This window comes from Typopeltis vanoorti, chromosome 12 (genome assembly GCF_054136105.1).
Source record: "Typopeltis vanoorti isolate ZY-2024b chromosome 12, IOZ_Tvanoo_1.0, whole genome shotgun sequence".
In the NCBI taxonomy this organism is placed as follows: Eukaryota; Metazoa; Arthropoda; class Arachnida; order Uropygi; family Thelyphonidae; genus Typopeltis; species Typopeltis vanoorti.
In genome coordinates, this window is record NC_143560.1 from 63,068,728 (window position 1) to 63,084,636 (window position 15,909).

Genomic DNA, 15,909 nt, shown 5'->3' on the forward strand with positions numbered 1-15,909 from the left:
AAACCATTTCATCTATTTTAGGCACAATTTTTAGTGAAGATAGCATATTAAATGTGGAAAGAGACAACAGAATAAATTAATCTAGTATGGTAGGGAGTAAACTGAATAAATTTATATGAAATAAGAGACAGAAATTATTCAGAATACTAAACTAACTGTCTACAAAATATTCAAACCAATTTTAATTTATGGATCTGAGAGCAGGGTTTATCAAAGACTAGAAATGGATATGAGCGTTCTGAGAAAAAATTAGGGGAGTGAATAGATGGTATCAGTGGCAGAATCATATTAAAAAGGAAGATATGTAAATGGAACTTGACAATTTAGCATTCAAGAATGATGTGATTAGAGCTTTCTCAGGTGTTGTGGTCACTTAAATAGAACAGAAGACAAAAAAGTTAAAACAGATCAAGAAACAGAACATCAAGATTTAGATGAATTGATATAATATGAAAGTGCCTTAGAAGACTAAAATATAAGATCTTAACAATATTGTAGTCCTGACAAGAAATAATTTGTAGAAAAATTGTTGATTGGAAGTTAATAATAGTGAGAACTTATCCATACAGTACTATCTTGTTATGTCTCATGAGGGTACAAGATCGAAATGTCGTGTTTTATTTTTACACCACCACCACCGCTACCACTTATTTCTTACCCTTATTTAAAATTGGTTCAAACATTGTTTCATGTGCTGCTAGTTTGGTATCTTAATATTTATTTGCTTTTGCTGCACATAAGTTTATTCAGGTGTCCTTAGCACCTGAATAAACTGTTTTTTTCCCCTCCTGTTATTTGTTTCTTTAGCTAGTTTACAGTGTTCATCAATTTATATTTCACTACATGTAAGTTTATTCAAGTGAATATGGCCACTCTTCTATTAATGTTGTTTTTCTTATTTATTTGTTTCCCTATTTAGTTTGTTTTCTAAACTGAAAAATTACATTATCATCATCATCAAATTCCTGACATGTACCCTCAAGGGGGTGTATGGGATATGATGGTACTACATAAAATATTTACATCATTACTAACTTCCTATCTACAATTTTCCTCCAAATCAGTCTGTTACTTGTCAAGACTCCAACATTATCAGCCCTTATATTTCAATCTTCTAATTATATTTCTATTGTCGTTTTCCTGCCAACCTGGCAGAGAACAATTGTTTTCCTAATCTTTCCTCGCCCATTCTGTTTAAGTGACCATACTACCTGAGATTAGCTCTGCTAACTCATTCCTGGATGTTGACAATATCAAGTTCTTTCCTAGTATCCTCATTTTTAATATGATATTGCCATTCATGCCATCTGTTCATGCCTCTAATCTTTCTCAGGATTCTCCTATCTGTGGTCTCTAGTCTTTGGTCAAGTGTTTTACTTCTGACCCAGCTCTCAGATCCATAAGTTAAAACTGGTTTGAACACTTGTATACAGCTAATTTAGTGTTCTGAGTTCTGACTAATTTTTCTCTTATTCCATATAAATTTATTCGGTTGACTTCCTACCATACCAGCTTTGTTGATTCTGTTGTCTATTTCCATATTTAATTTACCATCTTCACTAAAAATCGTGCCTAAGTAGCTGAAATATTTAACTTGTTCCACAGGTTCTCCATTCACAACACAGCTGATATTTTCAACGAATCTACCTATTTATATTGTCTTTGTCTTTTTATTGCTGACCTTCATACCATATCTATGACAACAGTTATTCAATTTAGTCAGGGAATCTTGCAGACTTGTAGTGGATTTATTTAGAAGTATAACTTCATCCGCATAAAGCAAAGAGCGTACATTAACATCTCCAATTTTGATATCATGTTTAATACCACATTCCTTCATAATGTGATCCATATAGATAATGAATAACAGAGGGGATAATGTACATCCTTGTCTCACACCAGATTTAACATTAAACCATCTTCCTGTACTTCCTTCAATTCTGACTGTTGACTTACAACTCAAATAAACACTAAGTATTGCTTGATATAATGCCCCATTGACACCATATAACTGTAGTGTATTGAATAGCTTCTCTCTTGGCACTTTGTCATATGCCTTTTCCAGATCGACAAAACTTAAATACAGATCTTTGTTATATTCCCATGCTTTCTCAACTATTTGTCGTAAAGTGAAGATCTGACCCTGACAGCCTCTATTTGGCCTGAATCCAGCTTGTTCTTTGCTAAACTTTTCTTCCACAATTCTTCTCAACCTTTTCTCAAGTATGCTTGCATAAATCTTGCCAGGAACACTCAGTAGGGAAATACCTCCTGTAATTCTCACATTCAGTTTTATTTCCCTTTTTATATGTGGGTACTAGGAGAGGTACTCCAATCATTGTGAATTCGTCCCTCTGTCTAGGTTTTTTGAACCAAGCAGTGCAGCCATTGTAAGACTTTTATACCACCATACTTCAGCATTTCTGGTTGAATATCATCTACTCCTGCTGCCTTTCCACATTTCAAGCTTTTTCTACTTCAAGTATGGATATGTATCCCTGTTGAGTGTTTTTTTACCACTGTGCTATCACTACTTAGAAATATATTTTATTCATTAACTATGATGTACCCACCAGGACATAGGCTCATTTATGAAAAATAGATCTTTCTTTAGCTACTGAAGTATTCTGAATTCTTCCTTGCCTCTTACAATAATATGTTCAAAATAGTTATCATGCCTGTAAACTTTCAAAAGTGCTAATTAAAGGTAAAAATATGGAAGCTCTTGTGCACAGCTCTTTTGAGAGATGCAGCATTAAGACAATTCATGGCAAAAGTTGTATTTAGCTCTTGCGACTTTGTATTTAAAAGGAAAATATTGCATGCCTATTTTTTTTATAAAAATAATAATGGATATTTATTATCCTTTTAATATAGTAGTTATTAACCATTCAAAAATGCACTGACTTAATACATGATGTCGGACATCAAGTTTCCGCTCTGAACTTGCACTTTCACCTTTTTGCATTTATTTATCTAGCAGCAGAGATATGAGCTATACAGTTATATATATGTGTGTAATAGTGACGGTCTTTCATAGATAAAACAGCAATGGATCATAAAACCTTGATGTTAAAAATAATTATGGATGCATATGCAGGAATAAAATAATTTTGAATAGCCAAATTAAGCCTGAATTTGGATTTTTCTAAGAAAATTTGCTTTATCAGGATGAGTAGAGAAAATATGAGTTTTTTTTTACTTAATTTTTTATATGTAAATTAATTTTTTGCAATGTTAAATATTGTGTGTTGAATGTTTGAAATTATTTAATCATCTGACTAATAAGTTTACTTTTGTTCATTAATCTTGCTAATTATCTTTTATTGCAGCAGAAGAAGTTATTGTGGCTACCACACGTATAGAAACAATGTTAGGAGATACAGCTGTTGCTGTTCATCCTGATGATTCACGCTATAAACATCTTCATGGAAAGTATGTTCTTCATCCTTTTAATGGCAGAAAGATGCCTGTTGTTTGTGATGACTTCGTGGATATGAACTTTGGAACAGGTGAGATGATTGAACTGGATAGGTTATTTTAGATGTGATTGACCATCAGTTGTTTTGCTTATTGAATGAGTTGTGTTATATTATTATTCACAGTGATAGAAGGGACTGATTCTTTTTCAGAAAATATCTGTTTCCCTAATAAGTTTTTATTTACATTAGCAGATTTTTATTTTTTCAAAATGTCATGCTTTTTTATATGTTAAAAATATGTTGTTTGTTGTTGCTATCATAAGTGGTCTTTCTATGACAGTTTTGTCACATAGTATGAGACCACCATCACTCTAGTTATTGGAAGCCTGAAGTTGCTTCAGGCCTCAATAAATCCACCTCAGGCAACTTTTAGATTATATAACCTTAATCTACCCATGGTTCTAAATGTCTTATACATTATCAGCCTTTCTTGTGTGAAATCGACATAAAAAATATATAATGTGTATATATATATATATATATATATATATATATATATATATATATATATATATATATATATATATATATATATATATATATATATATATAAAATATATTTAATATACATCCTCTTTCCAAAAAGAAACCGAACTTTTCGAAAATAGAAGAAACTAGTGGCACCACCTGTTGTATCTTTTTGTTGTCGAAAGTGGAACCTTCATTAGTGTTGTGTCAACTGTTTATGACATTTGTTTCATTAGAAGCCGAATTATAGTGCCAAGAGTGACAGTGTGTTTTGACAAACGGTTGGAAAATGAGTTTCAAACAGAGAGCTGCAATTGACTTTTGTGTTAAACTTGGTAAAAGTTTTATCCAAACACATCAAATGCTTCAAAAAGCATACGGTGATAAATGCTTATTCCGTACTCAAGTTTACAAGTGGTTTAAGTGATTTCAAAGTGGTCATGAGATGCTTAAGGACTCAAACTTCCTTGAAACAATCATTACTGGTGATGAAACGTGGTGTTTTGAGTATGAGCCTGAAACAAAGTGCTGAGTGGAGACCACCAGAAGAGGGGCATCCAACGCTTGGAGAAGTCAAAAGTAAAGGCAATACTTATTTGTTTCTATGATTCCAAGGGCATTATCCACAAAGAATTCGTTCTGCCTGGCCAAAAGGTCAATGGTGAGTTTTATCTTGAAGTTTTGAAGCAATTGATAGCGAGAATTCATCGTGTAGGCATGAATATCTTGATGCAGGCTGCTTGTCACTTTTGCACGATAATGCACCATCTCATCGTTCAAACATTGTGAGACAGTTTTTGAGCAAAAACCAAGTTTGTGTGTTGGATCACTCGCTGTATTCTGTATTCACCTGATTTAGCACCCTGTGACTTCTTTCTCTTCCCCCGACTTCATTTACCGATGAAAAGAAAGCGATACAACACCATTGAAAATGTTCAAGCTGCGGTAACCATGACACTCAACAGTATCCCAAAAACATATATAAAAAAACTCATTTAACGAATTAATTGACTGTGACAAACACTGTATCGAAGCTGAGGGAGAGTATATTGATTGAAATAAATGATTTGAATAATTATAATTGGCCTGTGTTTTATTTTCTATCAAAAGTTCAGTTTCTTTTTGGATAGAGGGTGTATATGTATATTAGGTATATGTATTTATTCCCCACACAAAAGAGAGTAAATTAAGTACCCAGAACTTATAGGACATCAGTGCTGTGTGTGTGTGCGATGTAGATAAGGATTGAAAAAGAAGAAATCTATTGGCATTTTTCTTGAAGAACTGGAGGTTGTTTTTGAGATATATATTACAAAGGAAAGCATATGAGAAAGACTGACCCAAAAGACAGGAGTGGATAGAATAAATGAAGAGAAGTAGGTTAGATGAGTATGCAGTTGGACTGAAAAGGGACGTTCTGCTATTACTCTTTTTTTAACAAACCCAACAGAAAGCAGAGCAATAATGTATGCCAGTCCACTGGAGCAGTGACCATAGGAGTACCCATGCAAGATAGAGAGACAGCTGAAAACAGTGCATCTGTGAGATAGAGATTGAAGTGGGTCTGTGAGGAAAGAGTCTTGTATGAGTTGCTTTCCTCTGGGCAGCATCATTTTTAGGAATGTTTAGGTGCACCACCCCAAATATGTGAATAATCTGTGTACACATGATAACATTAATAAACATATTGAGTGTAGTGTACACATAAATTATATAAGCTAAAAATAACATATTTAATATAAAAACACATATTTCATGAAGAGTAAACCAATCTTACATTCATTGGAAGAACGTATGACTAGCTGATGCATGGAATGGATGATACATTCTTCATAATTAGATGCATCACCTATTTCAGAAATTTAATTATCAAGACCCTTTACAGTTGAGCACATTTGTCTGTTCTTCTCAGGAGTCTCTCAGACATGGAATTGCAAGTCATTAAAAATAACATGATAATGGTTATTTTTCCATCTAAACCATCCATCTACTAGTTGTTTTCATGAGATATCAAGAGAATATTCATTTTTACATCAAATGCATCAGTTTTCAGGTTACCTGCAAGTCCATTAATGAGATCTCTTTTACCTTAATTTTTCCTTATGTAATATATGTGTATAGTCCATTCAATGGAAACTTAGAAGACCTCACACACACACGAATGGAGTTTATTAATTCCTTGTTCCTGCACACCGTCTCCTATTTTGGCTAGACTGGTCATACTATGGACATCCAGTGAATAGTGCATATGGATTATATCCATTTTCTTCATTCTGACAAGTCTTGTCTTGTTAAGCATGACGTTCCTATTACCCACAGGATCTTTTGGAATAAAGCGCAACCTTCTTATCGGCCCTTTCAAATTTGAGAAACTTTCAAGGAATGCTCTGATTCCTTTCATAATGAACTTAATTTGAACTACATGATGGTTTAATATTTCAGAATTCTTGGGAATAGTGACTTGTAACTTCTACTACTAATGTTTTCTTTCATAATTACATGCCAATCAGCATTCATTTTCATGAATTATAATAATAACATTCAGATAAAAACCACCACAAGAAACCAAAAACTTGGTTACATTACAATGATGATAGTTTCATTATTTGGTCAGGAACAATGGATGACTTAATTCGTTTCAAAGAGTATCTGTGAGCAGCTTGCATCCCAACATAAAATTCACCCTTGAATTGGAAGATCACAAAAAATTATCATTCTTTGATATCCTTTTTAAAATAAAAGAAGAAGAAAGATTATCCTTTCCAGTATACAGAAAGCCTACTGCAACTGAAAGATTTTTACGTACTGCTTCACACCATCGTCCATTACAAAAGATAGGCATGATTAAAACATTATGAGATAGAGCATACAATATGTTCAGTACATCAACTAACAGGAATGAACTGCACTACCTGAGGCACAACTTCACACTCAATGGTTATGAACCCAAGATGATCAACAAAATTCTTAATACACCTCTGACAGCTCTTTTACTTAATCAAGATTTTAAGAATGCAATCACGCTACATTACATCAAGAATGTTACAGACAAAGTGGCAAAGTTTCTCCATTACTATAACATTAAAGTATATCAACTAACAGTAATGAATAATTACGCTACCTGAGGTACAACTTCACACTCAACGGTTATGAACCCAAGATGATCAACAAAATTCTTAATACATCTCTGACAGCTCCCTTACTTAAACAAGATTTTAAGAATGCAATAACACTATATTACATCAAGAATGTTACAGACAAAGTGGCAAAGTTTCTCCATTAGTATAGCATTAAAGGGGATTTTTTATAAAACATTGTATGAAATCTCCAGATTCTTACATCCACCAAAACCTTCACATCATTCCATAAAAAAACTAGGCATATATGAGATTTATTGCTCTTGTGGCATTTGCTATATAGATCAGATGGGAAAGTCAGAGGGGATCCACATGTCTGAACACGATGTAGAAAAAAAAAGAAGACGGCATCAATCAGGTTTGGCATCCCATACAGCTATCAAGTAATTTGGCCACAAACAAAACTGCCTTATATTAATTATAATTGTTTTACAAGAAAATTCAAGGAAAAGCTACTTAAATGCTGAAAATCCCTATACAATGTAACACAAATCAAGGCCTAATCCTACGCCAAGTTTGATCTGCTTTCATTAAAAATCTAATTGCCACCGACCTAGAATATGACTTGAACAATGCTAGAGAATGTGACAGCAGAAACTAGCATTGTTCCAACACATGCAGTAATTAATTTAACTTTTTTATTATTATTACTTATTTATATGTACCAATTGTGAAGTTCTGAGAACATCTAATGTGTGTAATTAATTTTTTCTAGTCTCTTTTTTGTACAACTTTTGCTACTATCCCTGATGATGTAAGTCTGACAACTTACAAAACTTGTAGAATTATATTTGTTTAGTTTTATTAAACTTGTTATTTATCTGAAGAGTTGTGGTCTCAATACTGGAAGCTGTCTACAGAACTGCTAAACCACAGAAACTTACATATTCAAAACAAAATATGTCTGCAGTACACTAAAATGTCTCTAAGTAGTTCAGTTGTTGGTGATAGATAATATTACTGTATAATAATTATTATTATTAACATCTGACTTCCATGGACTCATCATGAAAGATGAAAAAAAGATAATCAAACTGTGCCTTAAACCCATTCAGTTTCCACACTCTCAGGCAATGCATTCACTCACCAATCACTCTCCATTCAAAGAGCTTGCTTCTCACTCACTTGCTCCCATCCTCCTTATACAGCTTTCACAGATGGCCTCTTGTTCTACCATTTTCTCCTTCTAGTCTATGAAAAATCACCTACACATTAATCTGGTAACAACCCCTCACCAACTTATATGTCTCAATCATATCCCCTCTCCTTCTATCCACAAGGTTCTGCAATTTACATTCTCTAAATCTCTCCTCATATCTGACATTCCATAGACCTGACATTGACTTAGCAAATCTTCTCTGGACCATCTCCAATACTACATTCTCTTGAAAACCAGGCACCAAAATCTGTGCACAGTAGTCCATGTGTGTGGCCTAGTCAGAACCTTATACAGTAAACCTTCGATTTAACGGACTAATAGGTGCTAAGGGGTGTCCGTTAAATTGAAAGTCCATTAAATCGCGAATTTTTTAAAATAAAAACATCTGTAACATTATACTGCAATTTTATCAATATTAGCACTCTAATAACAAAGAAATTGTTTTACACTTTTAGATAAGTTAATGTGAAGTTAATGTTCGATGTTGAGGTGCTTGGTTTAGGTAATCCTGCTCTTTGAAAAAACTATGAAGTTTTTTTTTTTTTTTTTTGAACTTTTGAATTCTGCTGTTTTTTTATAATTAACTCCCTAAAAATTTAAGCAAATCTTGGTTAAAAGCATTTTAAAATTAACAGGGTGTTAATTTTCACGTGGCATAGTCTCTGTTCACCATCACTCCCAGACCTCTCACCTCCTTCAAAATTTCTCCATTAATTGTATCCTCAGCATACCAACCTTGTCTACCATATTTCAAGACCTCTAACTTTGCAACATTAAACTGATAGTTCCCACTCACATATTCTATTGAAATCCTCTTGCAAGGCCACAACATCTGCTCTACTTCTCATAATTCTTCCCAACTTTGCATCATCAGCAAACAGCTGCACATCTCCAGATAAGCCAGTCCCAATGTTATTAACATACAAGTTAATAATGGTCACAAATACTGATACCTATCTGACAGCCAATCAACTAATTCACTAGTTTGTTATCTAATCCCATATGTTTCAGTTTAGCTACTAGTTTGTCTAATAAAATTAGTTTAATCCTTTATCCAAGTGTGAGCAAACAAAGTTTGCGCCTGAAGTATCTTCAGGACTAGGGTAAAGTGATACAACACCAGGGCAACTCGTTGCAAAGGTGGAGAAAGCTACCAACACCCTTACTCAGTATCTCCTATATAATGCAAAACACATCTCCTTGCGGATATGTCTAATGTTATGCATTAAAGGAAGGGCCACTACCCAGACTAGTTTTGACCTTTATTGAGGTCTCTTCAGTGGGAGCCAGGCCCTAGTGGAAATACCAGGCAGAAGCATTAGCAGGTCATCTCTACCTATAGGAGTTGCCAAATGGTGTGCCACCCTTTTTTAATAAATTACTCTGGATTTAGAGAAAGATGTTGAAAGTTTATTTTTTCACTTGGTTAGAGTATAATAAAATTAGTTTAATCCTTTATCCAAGTGTGAGCAAACAAAGTTTGCGCCTGAAGTATCTTCAGGACTAGGGTAAAGTGATACAACACCAGGGCAACTCGTTGCAAAGGTGGAGAAAGCTACCAACACTCCTTACTCAGTATCTCCTATAATGCAAAACACATCTCCTTGCGGATATGTCTAATGTTATGCATTAAAGGAAGGGCCACTACCCAGACTAGTTTCGACCTTTATTGAGGTCTCTTCAGTGGGAGCCAGGCCCTAGTGGAAATACCAGGCAGAAGCATTAGCAGGTCATCTCTACCTATAGGAGAGACCTCAATAAAGGTCGAAACTAGTCTGGGTAGTGGCCCTTCCTTTAATGCATAACATTAGACATATCCGCAAGGAGATGTGTTTTGCATTATAGGAGATACTGAGTAAGGAGTGTTGGTAGCTTTCTCCACCTTTGCAACGAGTTGCCCTGGTGTTGTATCACTTTACCCTAGTCCGGAAGATACTTCAGGCGCAAACTTTGTTTGCTCACACTTGGATAAAGGATTAAACTAATTTTATTATACTCTAACCAAGTGAAAAAATAAACTTTCAACATCTTTCTCTAAATCCAGAGTAATTTATTAAAAAAGGGTGGCACACCATTTGGCAACTCCTATAGGTAGAGATGACCTGCTAATGCTTCTGCCTGGTATTTCCACTAGGGCCTGGCTCCCACTGAAGAGACCTCAATAAAGGTTGAAACTAGTCTGGGTAGTGGCCCTTCCTTTAATGCATAACATTAGACATATCCGCAAGGAGATGTGTTTTGCATTATAGGAGATACTGAGTAAGGAGTGTTGGTAGCTTTCTCCACCTTTGCAACGAGTTGCCCTGGTGTTGTATCACTTTACCCTAGTCCTGAAGATACTTCAGGCGCAAACTTTGTTTGCTCACACTTGGATAAAGGATTAAACTAATTTTATTATACTCTAACCAAGTGAAAAAATAAACTTTCAACATCTTTCTCTAAATCCAGAGTAATTTATTAAAAAAGGGTGGCACACCATTTGGCAACTCCTATAGGTAGAGATGACCTGCTAATGCTTCTGCCTGGTATTTCCACTAGGGCCTGGCTCCCACTGAAGAGACCTCAATAAAGGTCGAAACTAGTCTGGGTAGTGGCCCTTCCTTTAATGCATAACATTAGACATATCCGCAAGGAGATGTGTTTTGCATTATAGGAGATACTGAGTAAGGAGTGTTGGTAGCTTTCTCCACCTTTGCAACGAGTTGCCCTGGTGTTGTATCACTTTACCCTAGTCCTGAAGATACTTCAGGCGCAAACTTTGTTTGCTCACACTTGGATAAAGGATTAAACTAATTTTATTATACTCTAACCAAGTGAAAAAATAAACTTTCTACTAGTTTGTCATGTGGCAGTCTATCAAAGGGCTTTGAGAAATCCACAGACACCAAGTACACAACTATATATGCATCTCCTTTATGCAGTGAATTTGTCACCTTGTTGTAATATGTCAGTAGATTGCTAAAGCATGACCTTTCTCCCTAATAAATCCCATGCTGACCATCATAAAGAATATTTCTATTATCCACCCATTTCTGAATCCTAGGCCTCACCAACACCTTAACAACAACTTCAGACATGCAGATTGGCTTATAATTGTAGCCTTGATTTATTTCCCCTCCCCCTCATTTTGTGAAGTGGAACAATTTTCCCTAAATTCCATTCTTTTGGGACTTGCCCTGTTGCAAGACTATAAAATTGTTATTGAAAATGCTCATTTTTTTATGATTTTTAATAATTTCCTTACTTGCTAAAATAAAGAGCCAAAAGTCTTCAGTTCAACGATGCAAAATTATATAAGCAAAATTGATATTAGATCCAGCATTATTTCAAAGCAGAACGTAGAAACTCTGAAAATTTCGTAAGGTAAGTTGACCAGAGAGCTTACGGGAAGACACTCCCCAGCATTCAAATGACTAATAAAAGGCAAATATATAGACGCTTGGGCAGTGCCTATGTCTTCTAAGTAGTCCGCACTAAGAAATTCATGAATGCCCGGGAGTGTATTTCCGTAAGCTCTCTGGTCAACTTACCTTACAAAACTTTCATAGTTTTGTAAGGTAAGTCTACATTCAGCTTTGAAATAATGCTGGATATTAGATCCAGCATTTGATTATATAATTTTCTTTCTTGTTTTTTCATGAAAAGAATAATATGTAAGAAAGTATTATAATACAGCTATATTGCCTGCTTCAGTTTAGGAGTGCCCCTGTTTAAATGTCATTGGCTATTTACTCATGGGTTCTTAGGGCATTATGAGTGTAGATGTACTAAAAAGTATATGTAGCTTAAGGAATAGAAATTGCACATACCTTTTTCTGGGTGTTGTGGCTTTTCCTCTGTCTGCGATGTCGAGAACTGCAGAGTGTGTGTGTGGTGTGTGTGGGGGGGTAGGCAGTTTGGTAGAATAAGTTAGAAAAACCCGGGTTTTTTTCGTAATATATAGAAACATATACTTTTATATAGGGTGGGGAAAAAAGTGAAAGGGTTAATTTTTTAAAATAAGGAGGGGGAAGGGGAAAGGTGGTTGACGGGGTGTGGACCGTTTCGACTATCCGTGGTCATCAGCGATGATGACCACGGATAGTCGAAACAACCTTGTTCAGTTACATAGTTCATTTTCTTTTATCTCCCCCCCCCCCCACTGTATTTATTCAATTTGGAAAAAATAATAGCAACATGTGGTTTCATTAGTTGTCTCTACTTGTTAACCACTAGGAAGCATGAAGCCAACCAGAGTTTACACGGAGCTGAAGCTTTTGGGGAAAATAGTGCTTTTTTTTTTCAGATAAAAAAAAATATGATTTTTTTTAATAAAAGACAAAAAATATGTATAGTTGTCTGTTATGATTGAATTCATGTTTTCTTTTTCTAAAACCATTGTCATGGGTAATAGTTATGAAAGCAAGTTTATCCAACAAAGCACAGATAACTATAGGCCTGTGCCTGTTGTTCTATGGTTTCTTGGATAAGCTGACATCCACATTTAATGAAATTTTCTGAGATTTTGAAATCTAGTACTATATTGAGATAACATATTCCCTGAAGTTTTTATATATGTTATTGTCTTGTCAAGATAATGAGTCTGAGAAGTGTAACTAAATACTTCAAAACATTGGGCAGTAGTATGCTTTATTTATTTATTTGTTAATTTAATTAATTAATTTTGTTTATTATTATTATTCTCTTCTTCTTCTCCTCCCTACTATGTATTAGGCCTTACTAGCCTGTTACAGAGCTGACTTGAGCTCTTCTGAGTAATAATCATCCAGAGGATAAGGTGACTAGCCCTATGGCTGTATCTCGTGTGTTCATGGGGCGAGAGGAAAAACCCCAGATAAACTGGGAAGAAAAAATCCTGCTGTCCATGCCCAAGACCAGTGTTAGATCCTGAATGAAGAACTTTTATAAAGAAACTATTCATTCAGGATTTAACAAGTTTAATATAACAGCTGAAAGAGAAACTTGTACTCCAATAGAAATTAAAGAAATTATTTACTGTATGTAAGAATAAGTGTAGCACACCACCGCGCTTGGCCGCACGAACGAAGACTTCGTTTCGAGTCTAGTCGGCGACTAGAGGAAATTTTTCTAAGCCTTTTTTCGACCGGTTCCCGAGTTAGTCGATCTCTGGCACGGGCAAGCAGGTTTTTCCTCCCAGAAACTCGGGTTTTTCGTCCTGTAAACTCAAGAAAATCGACCGTAGAACCCACATTATTTCAGACATTAAATATATTGTGTTAGGGTTAGGGACCACGAGATGGCGGCACATTTGAGCCGTCTCTCTTCACTGTGTACCGCTTAATTAGTGATAGCTTTGGGCCATCTGTCTCTGATTGGGTACCAGTGGAGATTGAACTGCCCACTCAGTCTCCAAAAGTTAGATAGGGCTAAATGGCCTCGCCTACTCCCGTATACAGGAATAAAAAGGCGTTAGCTGATATTTTTTTTTTTTTAAGAATAAGTGTACCTCTTTATGCAGATTTATAGGATTCAATGTTGTCTATCCAAAAATCATGTAGAGGATTTTTGTGTAAATTATAGTTATATTAAGGCATTCTGTATACAGTGAATGACTAAGTAAGGTTGTAAACAATAGTCCAAAGGTCGCGTGTGAGCCGTCCTGCTTGAGCGTAAGGCTTGAAGCAAGGGCTTATGCGGAAGGTGACTAGCTCACTTTCCTAGAAAAGAGCGCTTGAAGAGGAGAAGGAGCATAATGGATCAGCCAAGGGGCACTGAGGACAAGTGCCATATGAAAAAGGACAGCGAAAAGAGGGCGCAAGAAAAAGAGAATAAAAGGGGATTCGTGCCGTTTCTCTATGCTTTTTTTTTCCCGTCTCCTTTGAACCTGCTTGTTCCTGATCGATTCAAGGTGGTACGACGATGTTGGACAGGGAGCCCTTTCCTTTGGATGCTTGATAGATTCCGAACAGTGAAAAATGTGAGATGTCGGCATCTATAGTTTTGAGCTTTCGCTAAGTGTCCCATCGAAAGGAAGCAGCGAGCGTTTCCTTGCAACCGGCAGAACAGATGAGAATGATCAGCAGCCTAGATAGACGGAGACACGATGTCGGGTGCTGAGTAAAGGCTAATCAGACGACTGCTGTGACTCCACGTGGACATGATCTGATGGAAGTACCAAACCAAGTTCAACAAAGGTGAACGGATCTAATGGACCAGGTATTCTGGCCAAGAAATGGTAAAGTACAGAACTTTGTTATCTACTTCCCAATTATGTTAGAGGAAAGAAAATCATTATGTATTGGTCTAATGTGGACAGATTATTAGAGCACTTTAAGTGATGATCTTAATCTTATATAGGCTGATTTCCATTAGATAAGTTGTCTGGAAACATTTATAGATGACCATGACAAATTTTAATGTGTGAGCTAACATTGCAGACAGAATTGATTAGAAGTTCATAGTATTTATATTATATGCATTTATGTTTAACTTAAGGGAGAGTGTTATTACTCATATGCCATAGGATTTACTTGTTTCTCCTAGTTTGATTTAGTATGATATTGAATTAATTGAGTGTGTGATATTTCATAATTGTAAATGTTTAAGGTCCCAGTAAACATGTTTTGTTTTTTATACCTGAGCTTTGCCTGAATATGAAATCAAACTACCACTCATAAACTCGAAACCTAAGCGGGAGGGAATAGAAGTATATTATGATAGATTAGAGGTCATGACTGCAAGCTGAGTTTGACATAGCTGTAATTGAGTGTTTAATGAGTATGAGCATAAAGTTCTGGGAAGGTCTCTGAATAAGAGATCCTTCTATCTAGGATGTTGGCTGGCGCAGCTTTAAAAAATAAATTCATCAATATCTGAAAAGGAGGCTGCCCCAGATAGAAATTTCAAAGGATTCATTTTCAATAAAGGAATAACCTTTAATACTTAGAATAAAAAAAAAAACATGCCAAAGTTTTAGAAATCTACCTGTGACACAGATTAGCTTTCCCCATGAGAATGAGTGCACAAGAAGTGAGTCGAGAGTCAAAGTTTGTTGAAATTGAAGGGTCTAAGTCTTGTTGAAAGGAAAATTTTATAAAAGGGATAACAACTATATATGAAAAAACAATGATGTAACAGTGGTGCAGCCGACAGAATGTGATTAGGTCTAGTAAATTAAGTTTAATTTATCAATCACAGTGAGTTGGTCTTGGATTCCTATCAAGCAATCAGGAATTTATTGAAGTTAGTAGAAATTTGAGAAATTAATTTTATATCTCGTAAACTAGAGTGCAAGTATGTCTCTCCCATCAAGCTCCGACTTAAATGATTCAAAATTTTTCAGAACAATAAACCTCCAGCAGATTTTCCCTCAGTTTTCTGGAGAGGACACTGATGATGTAAAAATGTTTTTTGAATACATTGAAGAACTGAGAAAGATTGGCCGATGGAGTGACTTCCAACTGCTAATTCTGCTATGCAGCAAGTTAGTGGGAAAAGCCAAAAACTTCTTTTACTCCTCGCTGATTATTCTGAAGGAAACCCTGAATTACCAAAGGTTCAAGGAGATCCTCCTATCTCAGTTTTCAAAGGCAAAGAATGTAGGGCCAAATTTGTGGAAACTTCAGAAAATGGTACAAAAGGACAAAAAGAGTGTATCTGATTTCCACAACAGGTTACTGACAAGAAAAGAACTGAGAGAGAT

The 15,909-nt window shown here is 35.4% G+C and overlaps 1 protein-coding gene across 1 annotated transcript in view; it reads left to right on the forward strand.

Moving 5' to 3' along the window:
* ValRS (Valyl-tRNA synthetase) overlaps positions 1-15,909 on the forward strand; it is a 464,082-nt gene that overhangs the window by 189,808 nt on the left and 258,365 nt on the right. Inside the window, exon 9 of the mRNA XM_090401956.1 lies at positions 3,333-3,512. Coding sequence (XP_090258082.1) covers positions 3,333-3,512 — 180 coding nt within the window. The remainder of the gene's footprint in view (positions 1-3,332; positions 3,513-15,909) is intronic.